A 13,046-nucleotide genomic window follows, 5' to 3' on the forward strand; every position below is an offset into this window, starting at 1 on the left:
CACCCGGTGGCCACAGTGACCACGGAAGCTTCTCTGATAGGATGGGGGGGCATTATCTAGGGAAAACAGTCCAAAGCACGTGGCAAATTCACGAGTACCACTTGCACGTCAGTGTCCTGGAGATGAGAGCAGTGCTGCTAGCATTGCACGCTCTTCAAGACTCTCTCCCTGCTGGGACTATTGCAATACAGATGGACAACATGTCAGTGGTTTGGTACATTAACAAACAGGGCGGAACCAGGTCTTACCCCTTGTGCCAAGAGGCCCTCAGACTGTGGCAATGGGCGATTTCCTCCCAACGTTTTCTGACAGCAACTCATATCCCTGGGATATCCAGCGTAATAGCGGACAGGCTCAGCAGGGCTATCCTCATGCCGCACGAGTGCTCTCTGAAACAGGAAATTGTCTATCTTATTTTCCGCAAATGGGGTCAGCCTTGCTGCGATCTCTCTGCCTCTCCCCTCAAGAACAAATGCAGTAGCTACTTCTCCCTTGTTCCTCCTGCAGTTCAGACACCCAGGGACTCTCTAGTCCACGATTGGCCTCAGGGACTCCTTTATGCATCCCCCCCCTCCCCCTAATTCCAAACGTCATTCAGAAAGCAAAATCGTTGGGTTGCAAGATGATCCTCATTGCCCCCTATTGGCCTCGACAGATTTGGTTTCCGTTTCTTTACCCCCACCTTCTGGCCCAGCCTTGGGTTCTGGACCCAGTGCCGGACGACTTGATTCATCAATCAGGGGGGTTGCAACAATCCCTCCAATCTCTTAAGCTCACAGCTTGGTTACTCCACTCCCAATCTTAGCCAGGCTCCCCAATATTTCCCCAGCAGTGCATGATATTGTTTCCTCCCATAAGACAACTACAAGGAAAGTTAATGCTAGCAAATGGAAAAGATTCTCTTACTGGGCAGAATCCAGGAATTTAGATCCTTTTACAGGTCCTGTACACACAATTTTGGATTTCTTAGCAGAACTGTTTCAGTCTGATGCAGCTGCTGCTACCATCAGAGTACAACTAGCTGCCATTTGAAATTTTCACATCGGAGTTTTTAACTCTAGCTTAATGTCTCACAAACTCTGTAAGGCCTTCATGAGAGGCGCATCTCTACTTATACCCCCAGTGAAAAGAGCCCCTTCCACCTTTGGATCTCAATTTGGTTCTGCCCCCCTTGATACTGCCACCCTTTGAACCAGCAGCATCATGTTCTTTGAAATTTCTCTCTTGGAAAACTCTCTTCCTTGTTGCTATTACATTTGCCAGACGTGTTTCAGAACTCCATACCCTATGTGTTCTCCCTCCATACCTGTTTTTTTCACAAAGACAGAGTTTCTCTGAGAACCAACCCATCTTTTCTACCTAAAGTTTGTTCAGAGTACAATTTGAATCAATCCATTGAACTTCCTGTCTTTTTCCCTAATCATTCCAACAAAGCAGAGTATAGATTACACCAACTGGATGTGCATAGACAACTGCGTTTCTATCTCCATAGAATTAAAGAGCTGTGAAAATCAGATCAGTTCCTTTCATTTGCTAACAGCAAAGGCCTTCCAGTTTCTAAAGTAACCTTGTCAAAATGGTTATTAGACACCATTGCCTATACTTACCATTTGCGACAAAAAGATCTTCCAACAAGACCCAAAGGTCATTCAACCAGGTCAGAAGCTACTTCGGTAGCTTCTCAATCTAGATTGCCCATAGATTCAATTTGGGCAGCAGCTACTTGGGCAGATCCTCATACATTTATTTCTTACTGCAAAGTAGATGTGGTCTCCCGGGGCAGGGCTTCCTTTGGTTCCACGGTTCTGAAGAGTCTGTTCCAACGAGCCACCCAGGATTGCGGTGCTAGGAACGCTGTCCCATCCAGCAAGAACAAAGGCGAGATTGGACAACTTAACATAAAGAAGTTAAGTACCTACCAATAAGATTCCATGTTAGTTGTCCTTCATCTCGCCTTCCTTCTTGCATCCTTCCCTCCTTCCCCCTTGAGAGGAGTTTTTTTCAATAGTTTCACTGGCTAACTTGTTTTGTTAGTTGCTTCCCAAGCAAACCATGACAATTTACTGTATATCCAGGTTTAATAAGTATGGATCATCCTCTATGATTGTCTGGTGTGAGCTATCTCAAACGAGATCTGGGTAGCTGACGCTGGGCATTCTGGGATAAGGGGTAGCCTCGAGTCAGTAAAGAGCTCTCGAGCTATAGAAAGTGTCCAATTCGGAGCCGAGGATCGGCTCCGAACCCATCCAGCAAGAAGGAAGGCGAGATGAAGGACAACTAACATGGAACATTATGGTAGGTACCCAACTTCTTTTTTTAGCTTCATTTGGGGCTCAAGGCTGAACCTAGTGAGAAGAGGGATCATTTGCTAAAAAAGAGGAGGTAGTTTGAATTAAAAAAAAATAATCCAGTGAGGCATTTGGCATCCATGCATTTATTTTGGGTAATGAGAAAGGTAAACAAAATACAAAAAGAAATGGTAAGTTATGAGAAAAATTTAAAAACGTATGGGAGAAAAAAAAAGGGAAAACACGATGGAAGAAAATGAGGAAAAAAATGAATTTATGGAAGTTGAAATCAAGGTTTTTGGAAAAATAGTGGTATATAATTTTTGAAACATTTTTATGTACCAATGTGTAGGGCATTAAAAGAAGATGAAAAAAAACAAAAAATAAGTTTGAATTTTTTATGAAACATATGTTTTTTGTGGAGAATTTTAATATACAAGTTTCCCATGAAAGGGAGTATGAAATGTGTTTTTTCTATTATTGCAAAAAGCATATAGAATTTGGGGAAAGTTTAAAAATGAATGCAGATCTGAAGACTTTAAATGTATATATATGATTTTATATGGAAAGTAAGATAAAGAAATGTGATATTGATAAATGGTTTAAGTATTGTTTGTGACAGTATAAGTGATGTGGAAAAGGGTTGAGAATTGTATATATAACAAGAAAAATTAAGGTGGTGATATATTGAAATAAGATGGTTATAGAAGAAAGGTTGGGGGCTAGAGGGTAAATATAAAACAAAACAAGAATGTTAAGATATTTTGTGTTATAGAAAATTTTAAATGTGAATGTAAAAAGTGTAAATAAGTGATGTACATTTTTTATGACAGTAAATGTAAATGTCAGAAAAGCCCCCTGTACTGTTGTCAGTAATTGCTGCGGGATCTTTTACATTCACCTGAGTTGCCACCAGCACAGGCAGATGGGGCCTGTGTTTAATGTCTCTCTCTCTCTCTCTGAATTTATGGTTAAGTATGACACCGTAAACAATGGGGATAGCTGATTAGAATATCGATGTATATGCCTCATGTTTAACAGCAGCTAAGCTTCTAAAAGCAAGATGTTTTGCACATTTTACTCAGATTCACTGTTATGGTGAGTACCCTGGGTTAACTTTTTCTCACTCTGGTGTCATCGCCAGTTCTGTAATTTTGAGTCAGTGTTTTGCCACAAAGGAAATGGGATCATGTATGGAAATTTCAGTAGGAAAACTTAAGTGTAACCTTTTATTTTTGTTGTTTGTAAGCTTTGACTCCCCATACATTACCAAGGTAACATTTGTTAAATAATTTTGGTGTTTTTCAGCAACAATGATCACTATAAAACAAATGGCAAGTTCTCGGGGATTGATATGAATGCTGCACGATTGTTACTCCACAGACTAATACAGAATGACAATCCTAAAATTTCTCAGTTGGTAGGTATTGTAATTTTATTCAAACAATCTTACAACTTTTGTGTTTTAAAAAGGAAAACTGTAAACCTTTGAAGTCCTACCTGAAAATGCTGTGACATTTCTCAGTAAGTAAGCATTGCAAATTTGTTGAAGACAAATGTTAAAACTTTGATTTAATACTGTTCAAAACTGAGACAACCATCTGAAGTCCTTTCTGAGAAAACTACAATGTGTTTGAGCCAAATGTGGGCTTGCATTATGATTTATGTAGATTTTGATTTGTGTTTCTTAAGTGCATTATATAAAATTCGAAATAGCTCAGAAAATCTAACATAGCTACATCTTTGTAACAAAACCTGAAATTAAGTGAAACTAGACTGCCCAGTTATAGGGCATAGGTCTTTGTATATGTTACAGAAGTGTGGATACAAGATTTAGTTCAGATTTGGGAAATATTCATGAAATTTTAAACAGTCATACATGTGAAGTACAGATTTTGCAAAGTTTTTGTTTTGGCAGAAAGTTTAAATATATTTATTTACCACATTTCACTTGAAAGAGATGTTTATAATCCTTTAAGTGATAAAGTTTTGGAAGTGCAATTTTTTTTGAACGGTCACATGCATTAGCTGAGCTTTACCTTATGTCCAGGTACTTTGTTACCTTGGCACTTGATAGCAGTGACTCCCTGTAGATCAAGAAAACTTAGATTTTACATTATTCATTTTAAAATTAAAAAAACACAGATTAGTTTTAAAAGTTTTGCTAGCTTAATAAATGTACTAACAAAATTAACCTAAGTTACATTACATTTATTTGATGACAGAAGGAGATAAGCCTCTAGTCATTTCCTCCAAGTACCCTAATATTCTGCTGATTTCCCATGTCCTATTGAATGCTCTTGTGGTTTCTCTCTCCACCCACCCATTCTCGTAGTCCATTCCATGGGTCTACAGACATCTTTGTGAAAAGTACTTTTGGAGATCCAAGGAGTAGTTAGTCCCTGCAGATTGCTTCTTGTTCCCTCTTTTTTCCCTCTGTCTTTCCTGTTGAGAACAATTCTTTTCACATATCCCTGACATGGTTTTCTATGCCAGTATCATATACCCATGTCATTTTTGTTCTTAAATGCTAAAAGATGCAACTTAGACCCTTAGTCTGTGGTCATTTTCCTTCCCCTCCATCCACTAGGTCTTTCTGGTAATTTTCCAATGAATTCCTTCTAGCAGCCTGATGTTCTTTGCATTATATGGCCTCCAGAACTACCTGGAGGACTCTAGGTATGCTTTGACTATGACCTTGAAGAGTGGAAGCATTACCTCTTTGATTTTTCAATCTGTCCTGCAGAAAATATCCCACAACATTGTTTGCTGCTACCACTGTCCTTTCATTCTGTTCTGACTGGTCAAGTCCAAGTGTGATCAATACTCCCCATCTCCATTACTTACTCTGCATCTTCTCACTAGGATTGTTATGGCCTAAATGCAATACTTTGCATTTGCTTATACTTGTACTGAATCTCATCTGCCACCTTTCTACGCAGTTGTTCAGCCTTTCCAAATCCCTTGCCTAGACTGTTTTCTCTGTTCCCTATTGCAGCATTGTGTCTTCAGCTGAGTTTGATCCTGTTTATGGCACCTGAAAGTAAAGACTGCAAGGAACCACCATGAAAAGTAAAAAAGTTTAATGTTGAACGAGCGCTTTCACGCACACACAGGTGCGCTTCATCAGGTTACAATCAAACAAATGGGGCTCTCCGTTTATATACAAGAAGCAAGCATCAATTAATCAATTATACAAACAATAATGATTTGATTAATTCTGCAATCAATTCACTAATTAAAGCAACAGACTGAAAACGTCTATCTAATGCCTTTTTCTCATGAATCAAATCTAAAAAGGCCATTGTCAAAATTAATATTGTATTTTTTAAGTTCTTTTTCATAGAAATAGGTTCACTATCCTAAGATCGAAAGTAGTGATTATATGATATATTCATTGTGTCTCCGTTATAGGGCTATTTATATAAAATATTTATATAAAGGCTGTTTATACAAGTGTATATCATAATATATATTATACATTTCATTCAAATCATTCATAAATTCAAAAGTATTATCTAATGTAAATCTTTATATAATAAAATAAATAAATAAATGGCAACATGTCAAAAAAACCATTCATTCAAACGTTACTATAGTGTCCGCTAGCTTAGTCAGCGAAGACAGATATAGCAGGTAGTTAACCCTATAGTATAACAACTTCTTTCCTTTATTAAAAGCCTCTATGGACCATTACTTAATAGTCAGTCAAACAGAAATTTTTGACCGAATAGTGCAAGTCCATTTCATAATTAATAATAATATCATAAGATTTATTAGAGCTATTCCATCATTCATATTGATATGTTCAGAAAACTAAGAACATGTTAAAATAGTTTAAAAAATATATAAAATAGTATAACTTAATGTGAATAAATACCCTGTCAATGCGCAAATAAACATTGTTAGATGATCGATCAACATCAGTTTATATGGAAATACCAAAATATATCAGACTAGAACAAAATATCAACAGATATTCATCTGTAAATAACGTTACGCTCACTATTTTAGTTTAGCTATCTAATTTAATGGCACGTGTCTCCACAAGGGTCAAGTTCGTTGGAACTGCTGAAGCGCTTACAAAAATCAGTCAAAAACTGCTACAATAGATAAATGAATAATAATGTTGCCTGTTCTTCACTATATAAAAGATGTGTGGATGATGTCATTTTACATTTAATATTTATATGTACAAAACTAATCAAAGGGTACTATTCTGTTACATCAGAAAGCAGTTATTAATATAGTATCAACATATATCACAACATTTATCTATCAAAAAGGAACAAGAATATTAAAATATAGCATGATATCAGTCCTATAGGGAGGAACCAACATGTGTTGAATGATGATGTAATATATTAAAAAATTTAAGATGTTCAGTGTATGGAGAACACAAAATAAGAAAAGTCAGAGGTGCTGGGTGGTCACAATAAGGCAGGACGGATACTAACTACTGAATTAATGAATGTTTATGGCACCTGTAGTTATGTCTAAGGCAATTACTGAAGAGTACTGTTGACAGCAGAAGACCACCTGTAGTACGTCACTACTCACACACCCATGTCTTTCAATTTGACTATGTAGCTACTTAGATCCTTAGTTTTGGTCATATTCCAAACTTGTTCCAGTGTTCCCTATAAAACTCTTGTGTGGGACCAACTCCAAAACCTTGCAGATGCCCATGCCCAGGTAGACTGCATTTGCTAGTACTTCTGTGTCATAGCACTTGTATTCCAGTCATAATGCTGGATCAGGTTTGATTAACAGATTTTTCTGGCCATGAGCCCATGTTGGTTGCTAGCCTTGATCACTGGAATCTGGAAATGCTGTCAGCCTTCCCATCAGGGTTTTCTCCATGACTTTTACTGCTAGTGTGATGCCTGTGCACTGGCCCTGCAATCAAGGAGACTCTGTCCTCACCACTAATACCAGTGAGGGGTGTCCACATAGGGGAGGATAACAATGCACACACAATAAAGTACAATTTCCCTTAAGAGAGCACACAGAGATCAGTCTGAGGCTGGTTTCTCCCTTTCTCTCCAGATCCCCATTGAGTCCCCACTTGCACAGCTATAGGGTCCAGATCTCAGCCTAGTGATCAAGCTAAAACCTCCAGCACCCTCTGTCCAACCAGTGCTTTGTGTCCCTGCCCAAGTAGCTGACACACACACACACACACACACACACACACACACACACACACACACACACACACACACACACTCTGGGATATGAGTTAAAACGCACAGGCACTTCTGGGGAAGGCTGACACATGTTTTCTAGCTGTGCCCCTTTTACCCAGACTATACGGTAGTGCCACTTGCCACCAGCCACTAATATCAGAACTAATAAGGCCCTTATTAAAGGGTGTCCAATTATTACTGTGCAATATTGTCCAAATGGTAAGCCTGACTGAACAGCAGAGCTTATTGGAGTGACTTGGACAGTACAACTATATACATGCAATGTACTCTAGAGCTTAAATTATCTCTACATAAAACAGCCATAGTTGAAAGGTTTAAAATAATTATTAATAAATTATAAAAACACAAGACAATACTTCACTATACATTGCTAGTCAAGAGTTCAGAGATCACAGAGAAATGCATAAAATAATACAGTAGAAAAGTTCTGACATCAATACAGAAAATAACTAATCTTATCTTCCAATTTCCTAGCTATATCTAAAAGCAAACAGTTCTAAAATAAACTTAGATATAGAGCATAGGCAAAGTGCTGGTGATGATAGATGTTCTCAAGACAAATGCAAAATGTTCTGAGTCTCTCTGTCTTTAAATTGATAACACCGTACCACTGACTCATTTCATATTACATCATTATTTTCTGTTTCCCAGGCTAACAGAAGCTCAAAGTGTAACAGCCCTTTTGATCTTGCACCTGGTCAGGAAGCTACAGCAATAAAAGACATTATACATGCAAATTCAAGCAATTAAATCTAGTCTCAAAACAAAAGCAAGAAGTCCTTCATCCAGACATCTCAGCTCTGGGTTTTGTGACCAAACAATTTCACAATGCTTGACTTAGCTTTCCTACAGCAGAGTGCACTATTACATTTTTGGAGTTCCACATTTAACACCATTTTCTTCCATTTAAGAGAACAAACCTGTGGTTTATATTAATATTTACAAATGACAGAATTATCTACAAAATTCTATCTAGCTAGGCTGGCGCCTTCACCTATCTTCACAGCTAGCTTCATCGGTTTTGTTTTTGTGGCCCTTTCTTTCCTTTCATGACCACACCAGGGGCCATGATGTCTTTTGGAACTGGCTCCCCAAGCCAGAACTGAAGCATCTGTAAACAGATCTGTCAAGGAGAATGAACTAGAAAAGGCACTACTGGATTGAGTGAAATCTGGTTGAGCCACCATAGAGATTCCCTCTTGGGGGAGAGAGAGAGAGAGAAATAAGGAAGGTTAGCAGATGCCAATGCTGAGTCCAAATGGATTTGAAATATCCCTGAATCTTATGTGGAATTTGACAATAAGGTATCATAAGAATCATCATTGCCATGTATCCTAAGATTGTCCTATTGGGCGAATCTATGGGAAGAAAGTTCTGGAAATATGCTGTGAAGAGAACCTTGGCTCCAGGAAAAAAGGCTCGACAGTGTATTCAGTCTGCATTTCAAGAAAATTTGATGTTACAGTGAGGTTAATCGAGACTTCTTTAAGTTCAGAGTGAACCCCAGGTTGCTGAGAAAATCCATAACAAAATATAAATGTGTTAAAAGAATCTGTTGGGAAGGAGTCTGAATAAGGAGATTATCCAAATAAGGAAAAATATGTATAGCTTGCAGTCTGTGAAATGTAATAGGCACTTTGTGAATATCTATGGGGCAGTAGAAGTACCAAATGATAAAGCAAAAATCCAAAAGTGATATCACCCGTATCTTTATTAATCCTGTGTTTTCTTATTTTCCGCATGTCATCTTAGTGTTAATTGTTGCCATCTCTTTTGATTCAGTGCCACTCTCCTACCTTCTTTGACATTCTTGCTTGACTGTTCCAGTCTTCTCTCACAGTCCATCCATCCCTTTGCTGGCTGCTCTTGTTTCTTCTTGCCTTCTTCATGTCTTTCCCAAATCATATTCAGCAGATTCTTCTTCTTTAAACACGTTCCTGAATCACCATAATTTTTTTTTACTTTCTCTGCAGTAGGAGCGAATTTGTCTTCTGCTGTGATGTCTTTATTTCTTTATCTGAAAATGATATGAAGAGACTTTAAACACTCAGCAATTTCCTATATTTCTCTGCTTATACGCATTTTCATAAAATTTCCAAAAAATCTGTGATACCTCTACAGGGTCTGTTTTTTTTTTTTTTTTTTTTTTTTTTTTTTGTGGGCTCCCTAATTTTGACACCCCTTACTACTTTCTGTTGCCTAAGTTGTTTAGTCAGAAGTTTTTGTGTTCTCGAGTTATTATAAAAATAATTTGCTCAACAGCAATGTTTCTAAACTCATGCATATTATCCAGGTACTCCACTGCTTTCTCTTTAGCACTCTGCAATTGCAGCTGTTCTCATTCTGTGAGAATCCCATTATTCTGTAGTACTTTAACCTTTGTCAGACCTTCTAAATAAGTCATACCTCTTAACCATATCTATTTTTCATTTCTACCCTATTTTTAAATTCCATGTTCATTTTATTCCATTCACTAGCTATAACTTCTGGAGTACTAATCTATCCTCCCCTTCTGATTCCATTAATTTCTGTCTTTTTAACAGGTAGGTGGAGAAAAGTCAGTGCCATATCTTTACTTTATTACCCTGCATTTTTATCTTGGTAATTATTGGTGCATGATCTGAAATGGTTACTGGATATGTGCTAATGTTCTCAATTAAATGCACATGTTCCTGTGAAGTACAATTTGTCTAGTCTAGCCCAATCTTTGCACCTTTGGAAATGTGTAAATTCTCTGAGTTCCTTCTGCTGAATTCATGTCTTTCATACCAAATATTTTCATAAGTTTCTTCGAAAATCTACCCTCCTTTGTTGTATTTTTCACTTCTAGGCCCTCCATACATCCTCACTGTTGCAGATCAAATTCCAGTCCCCACCGATGAGTAATACTCCCTGATGTAAGTGGATTATTTCTCCAATTTTTAAGCTCAATAATAGTTTTAGGTGGAATATAAATACAAGCCAGAGTAATCCTCATCCGTCTATCAGTAGCCTCCTACAAATCTGCTATTACTATCTTTTTTCCCCTTTTTCTATCGCTGTTGGAGCTCTTCTAGCAATTTAATATAACTATTTCTCTTTTACTTTGTCCCTGAAATTCTACTGAATATCCATCCTGAAATCGTTTCTTCATCAAATTTACATTCTCATTTTTTGCAAATGCGTCTCCTCTAGCATTGCTATTTGCACTGTGCATTTTTTAATATAATTAAATACTTTTCTTTTTGTCTATAACTGTGAGACCATTCACAATCCAAGATAATGTGGAAAGTGTCGCCATTATGGTAAGTAATTATTTCCACTTATTACATATTTATTTATTTACCGGGAAATTCCGACTGGACACAGGTCCTTTTTCAGTGGATGCCCAGGGGAGAAAAGCTCCACATCATGTACATGATAAATAGAGATACAAAGTTGCAGCAATAGTAAACAACATTACAGGTTGTTGGCTGTAATACAATAACAAGATATTGATTATCAACAGTATATACAGTAAATGTTGCAAGTTGATAGTTTCTTGTTTATAATATTAGTAACAAAGTTGTCAGACAAGATTTTCAAGTATGTAAAGACAACTAGCTAATTCTATCTGTGATTAGTAGTGGCGGTAGTATAGTTGGGTTATGAGTCTAGGTGGGGGGAGTAAGGGTGGGGGTGTTAGTGTGGATTAGAACAAGGACAAAGCCAGTGTAAAGTTAAGTGGAATTTGAGCGCAGTCTTGAAAAGGCTGCTGGAAGGTAGAGTAGTTATAGAGGGTGGAAGATTATTCCAAAGTTTAGATATGGTACATGAAAATATGGTTTCTGCTGAGTTTTTGGGTTTGATAACAGTGAGTTGATTTTTGTTGCTTGATCTTAGGGGCCTAGCGAAGTGATAGGGTTGGAGAAGGGTTTGAAGGGAAGGGATGTTGTGGGAGTGGTTAATAAGTTTATGTGTGAGGGTGAGTTGATTAAAGTGAAGGAGTTGTGGGAGTTCTAGCCAGTTTAGTTCTTTAAGGGAGATAGAATGATGGCTGCGGTAGGAGGTTCCACTGGCAAATTTAGCAATTTTGTTGTAACAAGCATCCAGTTTGTGTAGGTCTGTCTAAGGTTGGAAAGTATGGGGGATGCATAGAGTATGGTGGAGATTAGCTGGGAATTGGCTATGGAGATTCGAGCCATCTTAGTTAGGAATTGGCGGCTTCGATATAATGTACCGAGTTTCTTGTGAACTTTTTTTATTGTGAGGGATAGGTGGGTGTCAAATCTAAGCTTATTGTCCATTTCCACACTGAGTAATTTTGTGTGTTCTGATGGAGAGATGATTGTATTGTCTTTGGCGAGAATGTTGAAGTGGGGGGTGTTTTGGGTAGCTTTGGAAGGTTGGAACAGGAGAAGTTTTGTCTGTCTTGGGTTGAGTAGGAGCTGAGCATTGGATAGCCAGCTTTCTACAGAAGAGAATGATTCCTGTGTGATTTGTTGTAGGTTCTGGTAGAGTGGGGGCAGAGCATATGAGAGTAGAATCATCTGCGTACTGTATGAGAGATGCTTATGTGGTGGCAGTATGTAGGTTGTTAGTGAAAAGTGAGAATAGCAGAGGGCCAAGGATAGACCCTTGGGGAACTCTGAGAGTAACTGGGAGGCGAGGTGATACATGACAGCTTTTTTTAAATGTCTGTGTCCAGCCTTTGTGATACATGCCCCCACTAATATTTGGCATGTTGATCCTTTATTTATTTTTTTAATCAGCATTAGAACCCATGTGACATTATGCAATAGAACCCATGTGACATTATGCAAGACTTTTTGTTTTAATGAAAATACTCTGGAAAGAAAACAAACACTACACTCCCAGAACTGTTAACTTTATACAAGCACACAAAAGTATGTACATCTTCAAATATTCAGGTTTAACCCTCCTAATAGGAACAATTGTCCGTCATAGATCATAGACCGCTGCAAAGTCTGGCATTAATTAACCAGAAGTTGAGGTTATCTTTGCTAAGATGCATGTTCCTGACTGTGCATCTGCTTACTGTAATTGACATCTGTTCTTTTTTTTATCTTTATTCCCCCAGATGTGGAAAACAGCTTGCATGCTTTCAGAAACCATTAACTTTTAGCCTTGAAGAAACCTCTGCTTTGGATTTAATTGCTCTAAAATCAACTTGATTTCTTGAAACACAAGAGAAAAATGCAGCACTCTGCTGCAGGCTTCTAAGCACAAGTTGAAATATTTTTTGCTAAAGGAAAACTTTTTATTATATTTGGTGCTCTTCTGTTTACTTGTTTCCACTTAAAATTTATTAGATTAAGCTAAGGGTCATAATCCAGACATTCAACTGTGCAAAAGTAAGAGAAGATGCATCAGTTGTACATATATTATGATCTGTGTACTTTTGCACTTCATCCTCTACTTCAGCTACTGAGATTATAACCCATTAACTTAAACATACTTTTGTCTAGCCTCTTTTTGCTTTGTAATGTCTACATTTCTTAATACTAGAAAAGAAGAAAAAGAATAAAAGGCTTCTGTATACTTTATTATCTTAATCACATATAGCAGC

General features: G+C 37.6%; 1 protein-coding gene across 4 annotated transcripts in view; it reads left to right on the forward strand.

The window, feature by feature from the left end:
* Positions 1–13,046, forward strand: part of HERC4 (HECT and RLD domain containing E3 ubiquitin protein ligase 4) — a 3,175,640-nt gene that overhangs the window by 1,735,680 nt on the left and 1,426,914 nt on the right. For all 4 annotated transcript variants that reach the window (XM_044056374.1, XM_044056377.1, XM_044056376.1 and 1 more), the window contains one exon: positions 3,597–3,708. In XM_044056374.1, the coding sequence (XP_043912309.1) occupies positions 3,597–3,708 (112 nt within the window). The remainder of the gene's footprint in view (positions 1–3,596; positions 3,709–13,046) is intronic.

Source organism: Protopterus annectens, chromosome 14.part0, assembly GCF_019279795.1.
Source record: "Protopterus annectens isolate FY-2018-M chromosome 14.part0, PAN1.0, whole genome shotgun sequence".
NCBI classification, from domain to species: Eukaryota; Metazoa; Chordata; order Ceratodontiformes; family Protopteridae; genus Protopterus; species Protopterus annectens.